The sequence below is a fragment of the Geotrypetes seraphini genome, chromosome 3, assembly GCF_902459505.1.
Source record: "Geotrypetes seraphini chromosome 3, aGeoSer1.1, whole genome shotgun sequence".
Lineage (NCBI taxonomy): Eukaryota > Metazoa > Chordata > Amphibia > Gymnophiona > Dermophiidae > Geotrypetes > Geotrypetes seraphini.
This window is the reverse complement of record NC_047086.1, coordinates 245506288-245529119: the sequence shown is the minus strand read 5'-3', so window position 1 is coordinate 245529119 and position 22832 is coordinate 245506288. Positions and strand designations below refer to the sequence as shown.

General features: G+C 41.2%; 1 protein-coding gene across 11 annotated transcripts in view; it reads left to right on the top strand.

Moving 5' to 3' along the window:
- STXBP5 (syntaxin binding protein 5) overlaps positions 1-22832 on the top strand; it is a 904657-nt gene that overhangs the window by 749070 nt on the left and 132755 nt on the right. For 10 of the 11 annotated variants that reach the window (XM_033939585.1, XM_033939588.1, XM_033939587.1 and 7 more), the window contains exon 19: positions 16458-16523. In XM_033939585.1, coding sequence (XP_033795476.1) covers positions 16458-16523 — 66 coding nt within the window. The remainder of the gene's footprint in view (positions 1-16457; positions 16524-22832) is intronic. The other variant, XM_033939597.1, reaches the window with a different exon arrangement.

Genomic DNA, 22832 nt, shown 5'->3' with positions numbered 1-22832 from the left:
GGAAGGGCACATAATTTCTATCAAATGTATTAGTGCAATATAATAACAAATATAATAACAAAACTGTCAGAAATTGGCATAAGATGGTTCTCAGATTTCCTGAAAAACAGGGAATACATTGTCAAACTGAATAGATAGATCTCCAACCCCTGGAAAGCCTTCTGTGGCGTGCCACAGTGCTCCCCACTCTCCCCCATCCTATTTAATCTCTTCATGAGCTCTCTCGGTAACATCAAGTTTGAAGACAAAAGCATATTATCCTACGCAGATGACATCTTTCTCATTATTCCCATAACCAACAATCACTCGGACATCACCAACAAAGTCTCACATAATATTGAAAGAATACAAATCTGGGCGACTACCAACAAGCTAAAATTAAACACAACTAAAACCAAAGTTCTATACTTCCATACACCCCAACAGACAGCACCAACAAGCATTACTCTTCGGGCAAGATCCTCCCTGTAGAAGAATCCTCCAAAATCCTAGGTTGCATCCTGGACTCCACATTTAACATGGAAACACAAATTTCCAGTCTCCGAAAGAAATCCCTCTATACCTTGAGACAACTAAGACTAATCAGACCATACTTTTACCAACACCACTTTGCCTTAGTTGTACAGCTGATGATACTTCCACAACTTGACTTCTGCAACTCCATCTACATGGGAATCAACACCACTCTGATTCACAAAATGCAACTCATCCAAAACACCGCTGTCAGACTAATCTTCAACCTGAGAAAATATGTCTCGATCACAGCCTTCATCAGGCAACTGCACTGACTACCCATCCCATCACGAATAACCTTCAAAACTTCATGCATCATTCACTATATACTTTACGGAAACTCCGCAGCTCCTCTCATCCAGCTCTTCTCCAAGGCATGGTCTACTTCCCGCAGAACCCTCAACAGAATACTTCTAAATCTCCCTTCCACAAAAAATCTGCAATACTCCATGCTCACACCCTTCTAGGTGTAAAAACTTGGAATGACCTTACTAAAATGACCAGGAACCTAACCACACCAAATTCCGTAAGAAACTGAAAACTCATCTATTTGGCACCTAATCACTTGTATCCTCTTTTCCTCCTGTATGTTCCTGCCCTCCATTGTCCTCCCTACCCTCTTCTAACCCCTTCCTCTGTAATGTCACCAAGAGCTTGTATAGATATGTGCGATGCACAAATGGAATAAATAAATGAATATAGGCCTTCTCCACAGTCCACTGCACCGATCACTAGGCTAGTCTTGGGACATGTTTACTGTTCTAATAGAAATAGCCATAATGTCTGTGGCTATCATTATGCCAGGTGTGTACTGTCAGTGATTATATTGACCACTGGGAGATTAAGTAGGGGGGGTCATTCCTTGATCCCTCCAGTGGTCATCTGGTTAGTTAGTGGTCATCTAGTCAGTTAATTCCTAGAATCTTAATTGGTTACAGGATCCAAGGCAACATGGTTTTACTAAAGGTAAATTGTACCAAACAAATATGATTGAATTTTTTTAAATAGATTTTATTAATATTATGATATAAATTAACAAACTTACCATTTAACTGTACAAATCATGATGGTATATACATATGATTATGTAATAACATTATTGAAGTAATACATAGTGGAGTCTGTATGCACATTATCAGTAGGAGAAATATTGTGAATATGAAGGAGTATACTCAACGAGCATCATGTTAACCCAACAAAAAGTAATCATTACATGTATTAAGCAATATGTTCTAAATTACTGTATGTCAATGGTCTAAAACACAGTAATTTTGGACAGGGCTCCAGATTTTAAGAAATGCGCCAGTGGATTGATGTTTTCCTGCGATTGCACCTTCAAATTTGGTAGTGATACATACAGTGTTCCACCAGACCGTGAATTCTACTTTGGATAAATTCTTCTAGGAATGCGGTATGTTCTTTATAGCTAAAAATAATAATATATTGAGGAGGCAAGCATTTGGTTCTGAAAGAAGTTGTGCAAAGCCCTGTTGGCCAAGGACAATAATTTTAAGATGTAATGATTCGTGGATCTTCAATATGGATGTGATGATATGCCAAACCTTATCCCAGTAAACTGTTGAAATATCATGTGGGGTAGCGTTCCCATTGATAATCCACAGGACCAACATAAATTAGAAACTTTGTGTGAGAATTTGCTAAGCTTATATGGGATCCAGTGAGCTCGGTGTAGGAAGAAGTATATTGAGTGAAGAACTGAAGCTGATCTAATTGACTTAAAAGCTCTAGACCACACATCTTGCCATAGCTCATCACCTGCAGTAATATCTAAGTCAGTATTCCAAGCTCTCATCAATTGTGGCATACACAAATGCTGCCCTTAACAACAAATCATACCATTTGGAAGCTACTCCTTTGAGAGGAGCAGTGACAGTACATTGATGAAGATCAGGTATGGGTTTTAATTTTTCCATGTCTGGAAATGCTGCATTAACACATTGCTTTAACTTGAGCCATCTGTCAAGTTGATTAACTGGTAAGCTAAATTTATTACATATTTCTTAGAAAGTCATCCAGCAATTATGCTCAAGAAGATCTTGTAAGGTATGGATCTCACAATTTTGCCACATCTGCCAATTCAGAGTAGAGCCTTGGATTTTCAAGGTATCATTATTCCACAGGAGATCAATGAGGTGTCATTTCATTTGATTTGATTTGCATAGCACTGTCGAATTGTAATACCGACATAGTTGAGCGATGAATGTCATTCATTTGCTTTTGTAGTTTTGGAGAGGGATAGATTGCCAGAGAAAGTGCAAGCGTGTTAGCACCAAGTAAACGTTTTTCCAGCACTAGCCATGATGGGGAATTAATTAAGGTATGGAGCCCTGTCGCATTATAAATGCTTGATGATATCTAAAAAAATCGGAAAAAATGACGCCTCCATTTGACTTTCTGTTTTTAAGCTTGTGTATTGCAATTTGTGGCTTCTTGTTATTCCATAAAAATTTGTTCAGGAGTTTTCTATACTGTTGTATATTTTCTTATGTAAAAGGTAAGGCAGCATGCTTAACAAATAGCAAATTTTAGGCTGGATCATCATTTTTATTGTAGCAAGACGGCCCCACCAGGTGATTCTAAGTGGTGACCATCTATGTGTTAAGTCTTTTAGCATATCTGATAGGTATTCAGAATTTAATCTTTCGGTATCTCTCAGCAATGGGCCTATGAGAATTCCTAAATATTTCAATTTACTTTCGTTCCAGGCAAATCTGAGGGATTCGATGATTTGTTTGTCTTCCAAGCAGTTAAGCGGCACTAGTTCAAACTTAATAGTATTCAATTTATATCCTGAGAGATGGCCATTAATGGATATTTTTGTATTTGGATTGGAATATAATACAGTTAACATGTTTATGAACTGGCCTGGTATATTGAATTTGCGTAGAGTGGAAAAAATAAAAAGCCATTCTATTCTGTCAAATGCTTTTTCAGCATCCAGACTTATAAGTGCAAGTTTGTTAGAAACAGACCGACAATTGGCAATTAAATTCAGTAAAGTACGGGAGTTTTTAAACGAATGCCTCTTGTTAATAAAACCCATTTAATCCGTTGATATCAACTGTGGGATGACTCGTAGCCTTGTCGCGAGTATCTTGGCATAAATTTTGGTGTCCACATTGATCATTGAGAGTGGTCGATAATTTGTGACGTACAGTGGATCTTTCCCAGGTTTAGGGATGACTATAATAGTTGCTTCTGTAAAGGAACCAAAGGCAGATCTAAAAAACTGTTGCATATAAGGGGCTAAGATATTTTTAAAATACAAATAAAATTCAACCATAAATCCATCTGGACCAGGCGATTTGTTCTTGGCCATTTCAGAAATGGCGTCCGTAATATTCCTTTGCAAAATGGATAAAGAACAGTTCCTGATCCTTGATGGGTAAGGTCAGAAGCTCAACTCCATCTAAAAAGTTATACAAAATTGTTTTATCCACTAACTCTGAGGTTTTCCATAATTTTTTGGAATTCAATTAAAATATGGGTAGAGGAGACAGCATCACCAGAGTCCGTGATTAAACTATCAGTTGGGCTTCTTTTCGCTTTTCTTTTGCAAGAATGTTGCAAGAAGGTGGCCAAGTTTGTTATTTTCAGAGTAATAATTAGCTTCTGCAATGAAAACAGAGTGGGCCTCATCTTTCCGTAACTTAGAATTAAGCTGGAAGCGGACTTTTTGCATATCCAAGAGAATATTAAAGTTGTTGGTATCCCGTTGATGCTCAAGCTCTTTATTTTTAATATCACGCTCCAGCGTATTAAATTCTGCAACTTTAATTTTTTTTAAAGTTTGGAGTTGATTGAGATGATCTCACCCCGGATGTATGCTTTAAAGGCATCCCAAGATGTTACCCAATTAGTATCCTCGGGTTTATTAAATTGAAAAAATTATTTAATAGCCTTGCGATGTGTTCCTTAAAATCTGTCTCAAGAAGCAGACTGGAATTAAATCTCCACTGCCTAGAAGGCAGGATTCATGTGATGTTATCTAGAGATAGGGATATGGCGGCATGATCTGAAATTGAAATTTCTTAAATTGAGACGTCCTTTAAAAATTGCCAAAGAGAATGACTGATAAGGAACATATCTATTCACGAATACGAGCAGTGAGGTGGCAAGTAATAAGTGAACTCTTTGCTGGTCGGGTGAAGGGTTCACCAGGCATCATGCAAATCCAGGTGTGTCATAATATCTGTAAGGGTAGCCCTGGCCTTAGGTACCCTATAGGTCGCTTTTGATATTCTATCTTATAGGGCGTTCATAATCATGTTGTAATCACAAGTTATCATATGATGCAGAACATTAGTTGTTGCTAATTTGTCAGCCAATTTTCCAAAGAATTCAGGAGAGTCTGTTGTGGGAGCATAAATGTTAGTTAAGGTCAATGTACCGTATTTGCCGGCGTATAAGACGACTGGGCGTATAAGACGACCCCCCAACTTTTACAGTTAAAATATAGAGTTTGTTATATACTCGCCGTATAAGACTACCCCTTCTTCCGCACACCTTCTGCACAACAAATAAAACTTAAAAGAACATCAGAATTTATTTCAACAATTTTAATTAATTCACTAAAGCAATAGAATTCTTTTCCTACCTTTGTTGCCTGGTTTCTGCTTTCCTCATGTTCTCATTCAATTCCTTCCATCCACTATCTCTCTTCCTTTTGCATCTTCCATTTGCTCTGTTACTGTGCCTCTCCCTTTCTTCCCCCTTCCAAATTGGTCTGGTACCCATCTTCTTCTCTCTGCTCCCCCCATAGTCTGGCATCTGTCTTCTTCCCTGCCAGCGTCTTCTCCCTACTCTCTCTTCCTCATTTCCTTTGTGTCCTTCTCCCCCCCCACCCTTCCCATGGCCTTTCAGCGTCCTTCTCCACCCCTTTGTATTCCCCCATGTGCTTTCAGCCTCCTTCTCCCTCCTCTGTCTTCAAGTGCTTTCAGAGTCCTTCCCCCCCCCCCTCCTGTCTTCACCATGGCCTTTCAGCGTCCTTCTCCCCCCCCTCCTTCTCTACCGCCCCGGGTGCAGCACAGCCGGCCAGGTTCCCTTACTTTTGTGGCACTTCCCCGACCGACCGACAACAGCCCCGGTCCGACAAACCTCCCTGCCCTTAACCGCGAATCTAAATTACCTTCTTACAGCTGCTGTAAGAAAGTAATTTAGATTCACGGCTACAGGGCAGGGAGGATTGTCGGACCCGGGCTGTTATCGGTCGGTCGGGGAAGTGCCACAAAAGTAAGAGAACCTGGCCGGCTGTGCTGCAACCGGGGCGGGGCGGGGAGGGGCGGGCCGCCCCTCTCCCTTGGTAGCCACTCGAACCGCGAGGCTACTCTCCTTCTCCTTATCTGCCCTGCCTGCAGCACAGAGCCGAACGGAAGTCTTCCCGACGTCAGCGCTGACGTCGGAGGGAGGGAGGGCTTTGTTTAAGCTTTGTTTAAGCCCTCCCTCCCCTCCGACGTCAGCGCTGACGTCGGGAAGACTTCCGTTCGGCTCTGTGCTGCAAGCAGAGAAGGTAGGGAGAAGAAGAGCCGCGTACATCCAGTACATCCAGCCCCGCAGGAGCCCCGCGACCCTCGGAGGCGTCCCCATGGGATCCCCACGACCCTAGGGGGCGTCCCCACGGGATCCCCGCGACCCTAGGGGGCGTCCCCACGGGATCCCCGCGACCCTAGGGGCGTCCCCGTGCAGCTCTCTAAACAGTACCCGGCGTATAAGACGACCCCCGACTTTGGGGAGGATTTTAAGGTACTGAAAAGTCGTCTTATACGCCGGCAAATACGGTAATATTGTTTGTTTAGAATGATTTTGAACCCACCTTCCCTGGAGATCATTGGATACCGAAAGTACTGTGATGTCTGAACGTTTGTTAACTAAGATGAGGATACCATTCTTAACTCCTACCGCTGGAGAAAAAAAAGGTTGATGTGCTCATTCAAGGTTTACTTTAGCTGCGTCTAAAGCATTTAGGTGAGTCTCTTGGAGACAAATAATGTCAGGGTGGTTGGAATTTAGATATGTTAGAATCTTTTTTTTCTTCTATATAACGTTGTTTAGGCCCTTGACATTCAGTGACTGCATGTTGTGCTGCTACTTTCCTCCTTATAGATAGGCATAGGTCTGCCTGCTGTATTACATTATGTAGATAATATTTTGTGAATCTTTGCATTGGTACGGCATGCATGTTTCTTGCCTTGTTAACAACTCAATAAAATTTTTTGAACTGAAAAAAAGAAACAGTGTGACTAAGAAACCGAAAATCATCATGTGCGCAGGCACCTGTGTATAAAAACAGGCGGTGCCATATTACAAAGAAAAGAGGAAAGAGTGCAGGATAACTAAGCCAACATTCCTCACAGCACTTAACTAATAGAATAATAGTACTAGAGTGATAGAGAGAAAAAAAAAATCCTGTGTATTAATTAATTAAGAATTATATCAATTCATTTCAATATACCAAAATTCATGTATAAGTCCTATATTACTGTCAACAACAATTGGTTAAAACACTGTGCTGTAACATAGGTATATGTCTACATTTGCATAAGCACAGATGAATACAGGCACACACACTAAATCAAACTTATAATTGTATTTTATATTATCTTGTAATTATATTGTTGTATCATCATTTAATCTAGTTCTGCAGATGGGATAGGATTTATTATTTGGCCTAATTTGATATGTAGATAGCAATTAATATAGTTTTAAATGTTTAATAATATATTTTACGTCTGTATTTAATTAACTACCCCCCCACCCCACCCCCCCGGATAGCATTGGGTGACCAGAGAATTGAATCAAGGGCTTATGCTAGATATAATTTACTTAGATTTCAGCAAAGCCTTTGACACGGTTCCTCATAGGAGGCTCTTTAACAAATTTGACGGGCTGAAGTTAGGGCCCAAATTAGTGAACTGGATTAGAAAACTGTATGATGGACAGATACCAGAGGGTGGTGGTTAATGGAATTCACTTACAGGAAGGAAAGGTGAGTAGTGGAGTCCCTCAAGGGGCCAATCCTGTTCAATATGTTTGTGAGCAACATTGCCAAAGGATTAGATGGAAAGGTTTGCCTTTTTGCAGATGATACCAAGATTTATAGCAGAGCAGATACCAAGGAGGGAATGGAAAACATGAAAAAGGATCTGCAAAAGTTAGAGGAATGGTCTAATATCTGACAACTAAAATACAGTGCAAAGAAGTGCAGAGTAATGTATTTGGGAATTAGAAATCAGAAGGAGCCATATGTGCTGGGAGATGAGAGGCTAATATGCAGGGATGAGGAGAGGGACCTTGGGATGATAGTGTCTGAAGATCTAAAGGCAAAGAAACAGTGTGACAAGGCGGTGGCTGTTGCCAGAAGGATGCTAGGCTGTAAAGAGAGAAGCATAACCAGTAGAAGAAAAAAGGTGTTGATGCCCCTGTACAGGTCATTGGTGAGGCCTCACTTGGAATATTGTGATCAATCTCGGAGACCGTATCTGGGAAAGTACATAAGAAGACTTGAAGCGGTCCAGAGAAAGGTGATGAAAATGGTAGGAAATTTGCACCAAAAGGCATAGGAGAGACTTGAAGCCCTGAATATGTATACCCTAGAGCAGGGGTAGGCGATTCCGGTCCTCGAGAGCCGGAGCCAAGTCAGGTTTTCAGGATATCCACAATGAATATGTATGAGATGGATTTGCATGCACTGCCTCCTTGAGATACAAATCTATCTCATGCATATTGGGAGATATGATTCAGACGTTCATATACTTCAAAGGTATTAACGTAGAACAAAATATTTTCCAGAGAAAGGAAAATGGTAAATCCAGAGGGCATAATTTGAGGTTGAGGAATGGTAGACTCAAGAGTAATGTTAGGAAATTCTTCTTTATAGAAAGGGTGGTTGATACCTGGGCAGACTTGCACGGTCTGTGTCCTATATATGGCCATTCAGTTGACGGGCTAGGGAGGGCTTCGATGGTTGGAATGGTTTAGATGGGCTGGAGTGAGCTTTGAAGTAGACTCCAGTAGATAGAACCTAAGCATACTACCGGGCAGAGCTCTAGGTTTATGGCCCAGAAATATCTATGAAAAAGGACCATTTAGGATGAAAACAATTTTTTATTGAACAAACCAGAAAAAATGAACAAGTACAACAATTGGAGATACAGCAGCCAACAAGGCCAACAAGAAAGAAGGCAGACACATGAAAGGGTATAACAGACGTACAGGTACCAAAAAAAGAGCAAGTATCCCAACCCGCCCAGTGGAGGAGGTCGAACCTATATCAAAGTGAAAGCATACCATTCAGGGCCCTGGACTCTGATGAGCCCCAAAAGATTAAGCATATGACCTCCCCCCTCCCCCAATCAAAAACACCAAAGAGAAAAAGGACCATTTAAATTAAATTATTAATTTACTAGTGTTTAAGCCCGTTACATTAACGGGTGCTAGAATATGTCTGTCTATCTTTCTTTCTTTCTGTGTCTCTCCCTGCCCCTGTCTCTCTCCCTCCCACTGTCTGTCTCTCTCCCTGGCCCCCTTTTTCTGTCTGTCTTTCTTTCTTTCTGTCTCTCTGCCTGCTGTCTTTCTGTGTGTCTGTCTTTCATTCTCATGCGCTGCCTGCCTATCTTTCTGTCTCTCTCCATGGCCCCCTTCTGTCTCCCCCCCCAAAGCAAACCAAGATTGCTCCCTGGCCCCCTTTCCCTATCCCCCCTCACCCACTTCCCTGTGCAGCAGCATTCCCCCCCTTTCCATTTGCAGCAGCAGCATTTCCCCCCACTTCCCTGTGCAGCAGCAGCATTCCCCCCACTTCCCTGTGAACACACCTCTTGCCTGCTTCCCCTGTTCCCTTCCTTTTCCCTCCCCCGTCCAGCAGCACCCCTTTCCTGCTCTCCCTGTGCATAAGCCCCGCAGAAATCTACTTGCCTCAAAGAAAAGCGCTGCACTGCGCTGTTGCTGGCCTCGGTGTCTTCTCTCCACTGCGGCCCGCCCTAGTGGAAACAGGAAGTTGTCAGAGGGCGGGCCCGCAGTGAAGAGAAGATGGCGAGGCCAGTGACAGCATAGCACAGCGCTTTTCAATTAAACGCTGCGAGCAGGTGAGCAGGCGAGAGGGAGGAGGGGGAGAAATAGATGCCGGCAGGGGCGCCTGTGCCCCCCGTTCTGAATCAGCAGTAGCAGCGGTTTCTCTGACGGTGAGGGAGGGGGGAGTTGCTGGCATGTTCCCTGCCACCAGATTCTAAAATAGAATCCGGCCACGGATCAGAAAACATGGCAGCAGGAAACATGAAACCCTAAGTGCGCATTATTAACAAGATATGTAAAAAAACTATATGCAAGCCCCATTCCCTCCCCCCCCTCTTGGCCCTCTGCTGGGGAAAGGAGGGGAACAGGTCGTAATCTAATGCAAACAGAAGGCAAGTTCATTGGGAGATTTGTTATTGCACTCTTATTCTTCAAACTAGTGTTTAAGCCCGTTAGATTAACGGGTGCTAGATGTGAAATGTTAACATTTAATCGGAGAGGCAATCTGGACTCTTTAGAGAAACTCATTGCACAGTCTCGATCCAGGGAGCGGAAAGAAAAAAAAAAGGGGGGGGGGCAATGAAAGCTGTCTAATGTAACTCTTGAGCCCGTTCACGATTTAGGAGCGAGAGAGAGAGGGAGTGCAGGCTGCCCGCCTCTCCTGCTTTTGAACCTGGGCAGAGGCAGAGCCGGGGATGGAGGGAGTGACATCATCATCCCGAAGTGAATAAGGTGGGAGAGCAATTTCAAAGCCTCGGGCAGCGGCGGCTCCTCGACCAATCCACGCTTACAAAGGCCCTACACTCGCGGTCTGGCTGGCTCCCCCACCAAAGCCCTTCACGGCGGCAGCCCCTCCCGCATCCGTCCCTGCGTCGCAAGTCTCTCCGAAAGGCCGGCTCCCATGAAAATGCTACCCCTCTGTCGGAAGCCTTGTCTCTGCCTTTGTGACGTCAGAGAGGTCTCTGACGCTGGTGCGGCTCCCGAGAGAAGCCGCCGCCGCAGCCCCAAACAGAAAAACAACATCTCCATGGGAGCCAGCCCCCGGAGAAGCCCCGGACGCAAGAGGAGCCGCCACCGCGAAAAACCCCAACAAGGGAGCCAGCGAGACCGCGAGTGCGGGGCTGTTGCAAACAGCTGACTTCTTCGGCTTCCCCTATTATCTCCACTGCCGTAGTCTCTTTTTTAATCTGGGGAAACCGCCGTGCAGAAAATGCCATAGCTGGAGAGCAGGGAGTGCCGCGTTTTAAAATTTCTCTGTAGCGCGTGGGGCCCTAGTAAGCGCACATGCACACTCTTGCCGGCCACGGACCATGGAAGCACGCCGATAAGAGTGCGCATGCGCGGCTAGGATTTTATTATTATTGATGATAGAGTGTGTACAATTGGGCAGACTGGATGAACTATTCGGGTTTTTATCTGCCATCATTTACTATGTTACTATTTATTTAATTTGTTTTCTATCCTGTTTTCCCCAAAGATCTCAGATCAGATAACAAATTAACATACATAATATACAATTAACAGAAAAATGTTTCAAATATGAGGTTTAAAAATCACGATTTAGATGTTTTTGAGATGTAAAACAGTTATCTGACTGTTTAGGCGTGTTTTGGACAGTTTCTTGTTTTGATAATGAACTCTAAAAGATCTGAAAAGAAAGGAAACTTAGGAATAAATCCAAGGAATAATTAAGTTGGTGTTTTGCAGTCTGTTATTATTGTCTTATTCCAGTGGACACTAATGCAGCCACTAGAACAGTGGGTCTTAACCTGGGTTCGACTGAACCCCAGGGGTTCGGTGAGTCAGTCAAAACACACCTCCGACTCATATAGCGCTTCGGTCACGTTCAATCATCTATCAGTTATTCAGTGATTTTGATCAAGACTGATCGTGTACTCGGTTTCTTGATCTATCAATCAACAGCAGAAGTCACACTGATTTGCAGTAAATTTCATTATTATGTTATTATTATTCGAAATATAGGAGAACTTTTTTGTTTTCAAAATTGATATTATTTTTTCCCTCACTGTATACCTATGTTTTAAATTTGTAAAAATCATATTTTATTTTTTCAATAAAGAAGGATTCGGTGAACACGCATATGAAACTGGTGGGGTTCAGTACCTCCAACAAGGTTAAGAACCACTGCACTAGAAGGAGGCTGAGGAAAATTGTAGTTCTTTTTTAGGTGTAATCTTAAAATCTCAGTGTGCGTCACTGTAGCACATCAAACAAATCAGTCTCCGATACCTGTTCTCCTTCACTTCCTTTTCAGAGTACGCATAATAGGGAAGAATTTAGCTGGCATAGAATGCTGTCTGTCATTTAAAAGACTTTGCTGCTGTCTCGATAGGCAAAAATGTTGGAATCTATTTCCAAAACAGAAAAGGGAAAATGAATGGTGATCTTGTTGTAATGGCATGGCCCATGAAAATTATTTTAAGAGTACTAGATCATGATTTTTACCTAATCATGCATTTTAAAAAAAACTATATATGATGTTTTGCGTATTCTTCAGCACATTTCTGCCCTAAGGCTTCCTTTTACGAAACTGCGATAGCAGTTTCTAGCATGGGGAGCCGCGCTGAATGGCCCATGCTGCTCCCAGTGCTCAATGAGTTCCTATGAGCATCGGGTGCAGCGCGGGCCATTCAGCACGGCTCCCTGCGCTAGAAACTGCTATCGCAGTTTCGTAAAAGAGGGGGTAATTCTCCAACAAGCCTTATCTGATTATTAAAACTTAATTTCAGTTCAAAGATTTTTATTGATTTTAGCATATAAAAGTACAATAAATGTTAACAAGGCAAGATACATACAAGCTGTACCAAAGCAAATTTAAAGCTTGTCAACATTCGAAACCCTTTTAAAACCCAGCTACACTTAGGGCTCCTTTTACTAAGCTGCGAATTACCGTACGCGCTAGACGCTAACACCAGCATTGAGCTAGCGTTAGGTCTAGCCACATAGCGCGGATTTAGCACATGCTAAAATTCTGCGCACGCTAAAAATGCTATCGCAGCTTAGTAAAAGGAGCCCTTAGTACTTTTTTAAATTATTATTATTTATAATTTTCTATATATACATAAGACAATATATATATATGAAATAGAGCTACGCCACAATAACAACCAAAAGAAAAACAAAGAGTTTACAAATTCGGTCAAATAGATCAAAAAGCAAAACATTAATTATGCACAGATCTCTATATAAGTCTACATAAGGGAGGAGACAATACACATTACAGAGATAATGTAATGTAAACATCAAGAAAAGATAAGAAAATCAAATATACAGTGTTTATTACTTCTTCAAATAATCATTAGGACCTTATTATCTGGGATCAATTGCTGTTACTTCACATGGTTGTTGCTCAAGCACCTTCGCTATTCAGCAAACTCCTTGAGTTTGTCCAGGGAGGAGAAATTTCCAATGAATTTAGCACCCCCAATCATTTTAAAAGTTGGAGCCTATGCTCCCAACCATCACATATCTATTTGGGTTCTACCATCACCAGGTATCCACTAAAGCCATATCCTGGTAAAAGTGGTGGAGACAAGGAGTATGTTTGAATTCAAGAAAGCGTGGAACAGGCATGTGGGATCTCTTAGGAAGAGGAGGAAATAATGGATGCTGCAGATGGGCAGACTGGGTGGGCCATATGGCCTTTATCTACTGTCATGTTTCTCTGTTTCTGTTACAATTTAATCCCAGTTCCCTCCATCTGCTGGTTTACAAACGTTAGTAAAGTTTTCTCTATACGTTGTACCTTCCTCCCCTTTCTACCTAAATAATGATTCAGAACATAATTGAATTCTCCTCCCATTATTAGCACCCCTTTTCTCCCTCACAATTACATGAAAAAGTGCCTTTCTATTCTATTCAGGACCATAAACACTTGGGGGTCCTTTTACTAAGGCGCGCTAACTGATTTAGCGTATGCTAATCAATTTAGCACATGCTAAAGGTTAGCATGTGCTAAATTGGTTAGCGCGCCTTAGTAAAAGGATCCCTTAATTAGCATTACTGTGCACCCCACCAGACTGTTCCATACCATCCTCTTACCGTTATCTTCTTCGAACGGGAAGGATATGTTTAGGCCAATAGAATTGCCACCACTCCCTTCTTCCCAGCCATGTTTGTAGACTCATAGCCTTCTACCGCTTCCACCCTCTCAAGTCTGTCTATAGAAAAGGCTGTATTTCTTCAGCTTATAGTATTCATAAATTATTCATTCTTCATCTAAACAAATCAGGTTTTAGAACCAGTCATAGTACCAAAACTCTCTAAATTGCATTATTGAACAATAGTCTGAGTACCGGTAACCTAGATCAAAGCAGTTTTGTGATTCTTATATCTCTTGATCTTACTGCTTCTTTTGACTTGGGTACTGCACCTCTCTGTCCTCCTCTTTTTTCCCCTATTTTATTGTAGTTCCTTTCATTCAAGGTCTGCTATTGTACACTGCTCGAAAGCTGTCTCATGAGCTAGCCCTATTCAAATTTGACTTAATTGATCATCAGATGTTATTCTCTTATCTTGCATCATTTAGCATTACAGGTCATGTATTAACTTGATTTATGGCCTTTCTTTCTCAGCATATCTTATTTTGGTCACTGATACATCCTTTTCTCTCTTAGACCTTGGATGCTTTCTATTATTCTTAAATATTTTTCTTAGTCTTTTGCCTACTATGATTCAATGTTATGCAATCTGTGGTTTCTACGTATGATATGTATGATATTCAACTTCATGTTAGTGTTGATCCTTAAAATTCAAATTTATCATCTTTTAATTTTTGTTTTTCTACTCTAGCACAGTTGATCTAATCTAATCTAATCTTCCATTTGTGAGTCGCACAAACCTAATCAAGCTCAAGGTGACAGATCAAAGAGGAAATGGGAAAGTAGTAGGGGGGCATGGAGAAGCAAGAGGAGGGGCCTAGAATTAGGGGATGCTATACAGAAGCTGAAACAATTAATTGTCAAAGAGGTGGGTCTTCAGGTTTTTCTGAATGCGGTGTAGTTTGTCTCTTTCCTGATTGCTTCTGGTAGGTCATTCTAGGTGTTTACACCCAGATAAGTTAGCATAGAGTGGAGGTATTTTGTGGATGGCAGGTTTAGTTGAATTCTGTTAAGGATTCTTCTTGATGTCGACCAAACGGTAGAGAATAGTTGGATGAGATGGGCTGATGAGTTTCCGTACAGAATCTTGGTGTAGGATACATGGCATTTTGAAAGTTATTAGGGATGATATTGGGAGTCAGTGTAGTTGCCTGATGAAGGTTGTGATTGAATCATATTTCTTTAATTTGTAGATTAGTCTAACGGCTGTGTTCTGGATGAGCTGCAGTTTGTGGATTAGAGTGGTGTTGATGCCAAGGTAGGCGGAGTTGCAATAGTCCAGTGGACTTGTGGAAAACAAATTAAAACAACTTCTTAAAATCTTAGCAAATGGGGGGTCACTCAAAGAACTTTTCTACCAAAATTCCAGATAAGATCCTTTTAAATTTCATCTTAGAGAACCGCTTTTAAGAAGCGACAACCATTCCCATATTAGTTCTCTCCTTTCCCCCTCTTACCGCCCTTTTATTATTATTTTTGACTTCAATGTAATTTTGAATCTTCCCCTTCCTCAGTACCTTTTGTATCAATTTTTGTCCATTACTTTGTCCTTATCCTGGCATGATTCTGCCCCATTTTATTTTTCTATGTTTTAAAAAAAAACTTTTATTTTAGCAATTGTAAACCGTCCAGATATTTGTAAAATAAACTTGGATAAACTTGGAAACTAGTAGGAAAACTAAAACTGATCTATCTTCTAAGATGCCTCATCACTGTCTTTCAAATTGAAGCTGTTAGTACAATACCTGCAACACACTAATTCATCATTGCATATGGAATATTCAATATCTCTCCTAAGCTAAACCACATAGCTATGTAAATAGCGGCTGAATGCCACCACTGTCTTGATCTAGATAGTGCTGCTTAGTGATTTCTAAGTATATGCAACACCATGCTCTGTGGAGATAGTAGTGTTGAATATGCATGTTGGTTTTTTTTTAATGCTTGCCACTTTGGCAAAGTATTGATTTGATTTATTTTGTTATTGAACTCTAAACTTTAGTTTTTGCTTCTGTATGCCAGTAGCTGAAGCAATGCTGGGCATGTGTACTGCACTTGATTATCACTACTGAAGTCCAGTGGTGTATCTGGCTTGGCAGCCACCTGGGTAGAATACCCCTTTTCCAATTGAGCACCCCCTTCCTTCAGATAGTGAGAGAGGGGCACATGGAGTGCTCGTGGGGTCATGGTCCACATGCCTGATATTGTCATCTTCTTCGGTTCCCTTCCTCAGAACGGGACATTGATGTCAGAGAAGGCAGAGCTAACAATCACGTACATGTGGACCATGGCCCCCACAGCCACTCCATGTACCCCCTTTCATTGCCTTCACCCAGGGTGGAGTTCCCCCACTGCCTCGCACTTGGTACACGAGAGCTCAAATCAACAGATAACTCTACTCGGAGGATAAATAATGTGCCATGTATTTGTCTTTTCTTAATCTTTGACCTGTTGTGGGAAGTTGTATAAGAAATAACACTTTGAAGTAGTTGGTGCAATTCCTTTATGGAGAGCAAAAAAATGAAGCCAGGATCCTAATGCTCTGGTTTTACATTATTTTTCCGGAAAAGATCTTGGTTTCTCTCAAGTGGAGAAAAAGAGAAAAGCCCAGAAGGGCCTTTACTTTGTCTAGCTGTGATGTTTGCTAATACCAAATATTGAGGCTTTGCAACCTTTGTTTTATGTTGCATCTCATGATATGTTCTTTAAGTGTTTCTGCCGGCATGTGCTTGCTTTTTTCTGTGCTGCGTTGTTTTTTAGTTGTATCGATTTTTAAATGCCTCTTCTCTTATCCAGCAGGTCTTTGTGATATCAGTGAAAATACTACAGCTTCAGAGGATCGCTGCAAGTCGCCCACTTCAGGTAACTGCACACTAAAACCTTAAGATATTTGTGCCATCCGTTTAACCGTTTTAGGGAACAGATCCATGAAGAGCTGGTGTGCAAATTTGTGGGGATTTATGCGTGTATTTTTACCAGTTTTAACAAAATCAAAGGTTTACAATTTGTCCAAGAACGAAAGGGTCATCTTCTCAGAAGATAAATGAAAAGTCCAGGAATAAATGTTTCATTATTTATGCTTCAGTAGATTAAAAGATGACCAGAATCGACTTTTAATTATGCACCTCCAGCAAGCTTTCATGCAATATCATTATTTAATAAACTCATGGGAGTGCATGTCGTGTTCAGACAACAAACAAGAAAGCAATGCTTTTGCACCAGTGCATTTTATGTTTGCTTTGTGAGTTGGAAAATTCTGTGGTGATAAAAAGCACCGAGCGGTCACATAAAATTGTTGTTGGCTGGGGATGTCAATGGAAACAGTTTCTAGTTTTGCTGTTGTGGTTTATTTATTAGGATTTATTAATCACCTTTATGAAGACATTCACTCCAAGAGAGTGTACTCCAAGTATAGCTTGACATTAGCAACTTATGTTGTATTGACAGCATAACAATAGGAAAATGGATAACTGTTTGCATAATACATAATTAGAACATTGAAGTAATTTGGAAATAGGCAAATTCAATCCTGTCCACATTAAAACAGCACAGTTGAGCATTCATGTAACAGAAATATGGTAAATGTTAGCAGAATACAAATGATCTAGCATGGTAGAGCATTCATATAATATAAATATACTGCACTACAATATCAGCACATTAGAAAATGAAACACCTAATAGGTATTTGGAAAGGTACTTCAAATATAAACCTAGATTTTGGGGCCCAGAAATGGGGTCTTGGTTTATATTTGAGTCTTCCCCCTCTCAGACCCATCAAAGGCCTCTCCTTGGGCCTACCTTAAGCCCTGCTGGTCCAATGGTGAGTCAGGGCAAGAGCGATCTTCCTATGCTCCTGCCCCGTGAAGTCTCACTACTCAAAATGTTTGACACAAGTTTCCACAGTGGTTGCTTTGTTTATTTACTGCCTTTTCATGAAGAGTCCTATGAAAACTCATCTATTTGACACTTAATCACCTAAAGAATAAAGTTATTATTGTTATTATATCCTCTCCTCCCCCTCCACCCCCTCCTTCCTATAAGTCGCCTTGAGCCTGCCTAGATATGAGCGATGCAGAAATAGATTAGATTAGAGTCACTCAAAGCAGTTAAAATATATTGAATAGTAATAAATACTCTTAAGTATTTTCCTTATCTGTGGTACTGGGGCAATGGAGGGATTAAGTTATTTGGTTTAAACTCGCAAGCTTAGGGAGCAGAGGCAGCAGCTCTAACCACTAGACCACTCCCACAGTAACTTTACAAGATTGATGTGAGTTTGGTTTATATTCGAGTCAACTTTTTTCCCCTTTTGGGGGGGGGAAGGTTACCTTGGTTTATATTTGGATGGGTTAATATTTGAATATATATGGTAATAGATGTAAAAGTAGAAACTTTTTTTTTCTAGGAGAAGTTATGCTATGTTCTACCAGTGTTACCCCAGTAATGGTCTGTGATCCCTGCTTGCATTGTACTGATTTCACTGCTTCTAGCTTACAGGCAGGCTATGTGGTGCTTATTCTGTTGGCAGAAGCTTTGTTGCTGCATTAAGGGTACAGAAAGTATTGGGCAGGTACTGAGCCCACAGCAGTCATTGATTACTGAGGTGCTGATTGTAATGGGCAGTAAATGACCCAAATGACCTCCAGAATGAATGGAACCCTTCCTTAACAAATTTAAAGTTGCACTTAAGATAAGGCTATACTCAGTTAGGGCACTGGTCTTTGACCTAAGGGCCACCGCAGGAGCGGACTGCTGGGCACGATGGACCAGTGGTCTGACCCAGCAGCAGCAATTCTTATGTTCTTATAAGGGATGGAGTCGGTCCAGAGGAAGGCTACTAAAATGGTGATAAAGCATATGGGGACAGACTTAAAGTTCTCAATCTGTATACTTTGGAGGAAAGGCGGGAGAGGGGGGAAATGATAGAGACGTTTAAATACCTATGTAATATAAATGTGCATGAGTCGAGGCTCTTTAATTTGAAAGGAAACTCTGCAATGAGAGGGCATAGGATGAAGTTAAGAGGTGATAGGCTCCGGAGTAATCTGAGGAAATACCTTTTTTCGGAAAGGGTGGTAGATGTGTGAAACAGTCTCCTGGAAAAGGTGGTGGAAACAGAGACTGTGTCTGAATTCAAGAGGGCCTGGGATAGGCAAATGGGATCTCTAAGAGAGAGAAAGAGATAATGGTTACTGTGAATGGGCCATTTGGCCTTTATTTGCGGTCATGTTTCTATGGATAGAGAGTAGTTACTCACATTCATCAATTGGACTCTGTACCTTCTGTCATTTCTTCTCTGCCAGACTTGTCCTCTTTTTTATTTCTTCTTCTTCTTTTCATCTCCTTTTCTACTACATTCTTTGAGCTTTCCTTTCTTCTCATTTTACAATGAGAATCGCTTTCCTGTGTGCATCAGCAAAGGCAATGTATCAAGTTTAATAAACATATTCATTGTGGGGCTTAATCCGGGCATCAGCATTGAATAACTGGGTCTCATCAGCCGCTGAAAGTTAATTTGGGTGCCAACCAATATTTACAATGGTGCCTAAATAATGTCCTGAATAAAGTTAGAACAGCCTTTTTTTGCTTACATTTTGAGCTCACTAGGGACAGAGAAATCACTTGCATATAATAAAAAAAATTTAAACCACTTTGGTTGTACCACTGAAAAGAGATCTATCAAATCTTTTATCCTTTTTGTGGCAGTCTGTGCTGATATTCAGCAGCCCTATCCAGTTAAGAGTCAGTGAATACCAGCAGCAGATGTTTTAACTGAATGGGAGCCTTCCTGACTGATAAAATCCCACTAAATATATGCCCCTAAATGGCAAACCAAAAGGGTTGTGACCTCCCCAACTCTCCCCTTCCTCAAGTTTATTTCCTCTCCATGACTGTCCCTGGTACAGCAGTAGTAGGAACAGCAGTGGTGGAAAGACATAGATAGCCATTGCCTGTCCCTGTTGCTGCTCTCTGCCGGATTCTCTAACCAACGCAGATTTAGATAATGAAATCACCAGTCAAAATTCAAAGAAATTTTTTTTTGTTCTGTTTTTAGCCTAATCCAGCAAACATGAAGAATAGTCTACATTTACCCTTCAAATAACAGACCTATAATATTTTACACAAAGCCAAATTTTAACTGATCTTTTTGCCAATGCCTGACATGCCTGCAAACTTGACACCTAAGATAAGTATAATTCACTGTTAAACCACAGAGAGGTTCCAACACAAACTATTTATTTTATTTTATTTGATAATCCTATTGCAATGGTAGATAGCTTTCATTATCTAGGAGTAATTTTAGATTATAGATTAACATTTCATCAGTAGAGAAGCATTGTTTCAATGACGCAGCACTGCATACATTATTACATGCTCTTCTCATATCCTGTCTTTGACTATGGAAGCATGTTGTATGTAGCAATAACTCAAAATAATATTAAACATTTACAGTTACTGCAAAACTACAGCCCTTAGGGTTCTTGGGAATATCCATAAATATGATTACTTAATTAAGCTCTTTAAAAAAATCACTGGTTGCCAGTTCAATTTTGTATCTCATTCAAAATTCTAATTTTGACATATAAAGCCTTACATGAGTGGCTACTGCCTTATTTGAACAATTTAGCCATCCTATATACCATTGCAAGGAGTCTAAGATCTTTGCAGGATCATAGAATAGTGATGCCTCACATCTGTAGGGTCCATTGGGAATACAGTATACACATTCTTGTGCCCTTTTGGGTGGGGCTTGCTTCTGTACTTTGGAACTATCTTCCAAAGTAATCTATGAAGAAATGACTTTTTTAAAATTCAAGAACTTATTAAGAACCCATTTCTTTTACTTTACATTAACTTTTGATACTCAACCTGAAAGGGGTGAGATACTGACAGAACTGGAGAATACAATATAAGTTTAAAAGAGAGTGACAAAGAGGGATGGGCAAGGAGAGCAGAGGAAAAAGGAACGGGGGGAGAGGAAGAGAGAATATAGAAGATTTTTTTGCAGTTTTTTTTTATCCTCTTCATGTAAAAATGTATGTATGTATTAGGTCTTATGGAGTTTTTTTCTATAAAAATATTTTGTAATTATAAATTACCTTGATCCAATAAGGCCAGGTGGTATATCAAATTTTAATAAACTATAACTTTAGTTTAATCTAACTTATGTAAAATTGAGCTGACTGCCATATTCAAAGTACCGTATTTTTCGCTCCATAAGACGCAACCTAGATTTAAAGGAGTAAAACAAGAAAAAAAAACATTCTGAACCAAATTCTCCCTGCCAGGCTCTGCACCCAACCCCACACTCCTTGCCAAGCTCTGCACCCTGTCTCCCCCCTGGTGGTCTAGTGATAGGCAGGCAAAGGGCAGGCAGGCAGGGCCCTCCCCCTTCAGCATTCAAGCTTCCTAAAGTTACCAGTTGATTCCAGTTCATAATCAGCTAAGCCAGTTCAGATTCTATTCCTACTATAGAAGGGGCCAGTTAGTTCAGATTTTTTAAGATCATATATACATCTTGGGATAGTAATTTAAAACCTGGATAAACCCAAGCTGTTCCACAGCACTGCCCAACAACGTTATTTCCAACCTGAAGTCTCCAAAGAGCTTCCTGCGCTCCAGGTAATGCTGCCTTCCCGAGCTGTCCTTGTCAAGGCCCTGATAGAGGAGCTTGGGTTTGGCAGAAAGCTCCAGCGGTGACGAAGCCTGAGTCTCGGCCTTCTCTTCTGGGGCTTGCAGTCGGGTGGTGCTGATCTCAGGCATGCTGCACTTGACAAAGATGACAAGGCTTTGCGTTGCTTGTGGGTGGCGACGGCGGCGAGCCTTGTGCAAATCTCCTTCTGTGCAAGTATTGAGTAAGTCCTTCATCCTGCCACAGGGCCGATGCAGGGGCTCACAACAGGGGCTCCAGTGGCGGTGGAGATGCTGTGTTAATGGAATGCGTAGCCTCACTGCGCCCTGGTCTCCAGTGAAACAGAGGAGGGGGTGTGGAGAAGCGCGAGGAGGGAGGGTAAAGAAGGGAGTCGAAGGATGTGCCGTGATTAAAAACAGGTACCGGGGGGGGGGGGGTGTTGTGGTATTCGCTTCATAAGACGCACCCTTATTTCCCCCCACTTTTGGGAAATCACCCTAAAGCCCAATGAGCAACTTGTGATCTATCCAAAGAACATTGTCCTTGAAAATGTAATCATGTTATCTGTGGTTATAAGTATATATCTTGGTATTACATAGCAAGAGAGACAGTAGTGATCAGTTCAAGATACTATCATAATTTTAAAATTACGTGACTATGAGGAAAACGGTCAAGACCAAAGCACAAATTTAGAGTATGGATTACGACGAGAGTAAGAGACTGAATTCACTGAGTAAAACTCAATACAGTCATCCATAACAGAAAATCTTTGACCATTGATTGTACTGGATGGAAGTTAAAATCTCTCAAAATTATTCCATTTCAACGAAGAACAACACAAATCATTTTCAAAATTATTCCATTTCAACGAAGAACAACACAAATCATTTTCTTTTCAACATAGTTCTAATAAAGGCAGCAGGACAAAATCTCAGTAAAAAATAAAATGAAATAATATACTGTATAATCTTGGAATGATGATATTCTGAGTCTAAAGAACCTCAAACTACATCAGAGACTGGATATACTCTTAGGAGGCAAGTCTATAAGGCCCAGATTCTATAAATGGTGATTGGCTGGCCCTCCTCTTTGACGTCAGAATTGACCTCTGGGGGAAGGCTTCTGGGCCGGCTGCTTGTGCAGTCGCTGCATGTGCCTGGCCCGTCTCTATTGCTTTATTGTCAACGGGGTGGAGGGAATGGAGGGTGGCAGGGTTGGCTTCGGGGTGGAGCAGGGAGGCAGGTAGAAATTTGCAACAGTGGTGGCAGTGGCTTCAGTGAGGGGGCAGGCAGGGAGAGATCCCAGGTTGCGGCAAGCCCACGTACCCCACTGGCATTAGGCATTATAAGTTCACTTTATTGATAGTAGCACTGAACTTTGAACTTTACATCCATGGCTGAATTATTGACATCTCATCCTCACGACTCCTTTGTTGTGCCTTGATTGTCTCATCGTTGAAGCCTCCTTGGGCTCCCTTTTTGGTGTCATTAGGCATTATAAAGCACCTCTGTTGCCACAATGCAGTTGCCATTTTTT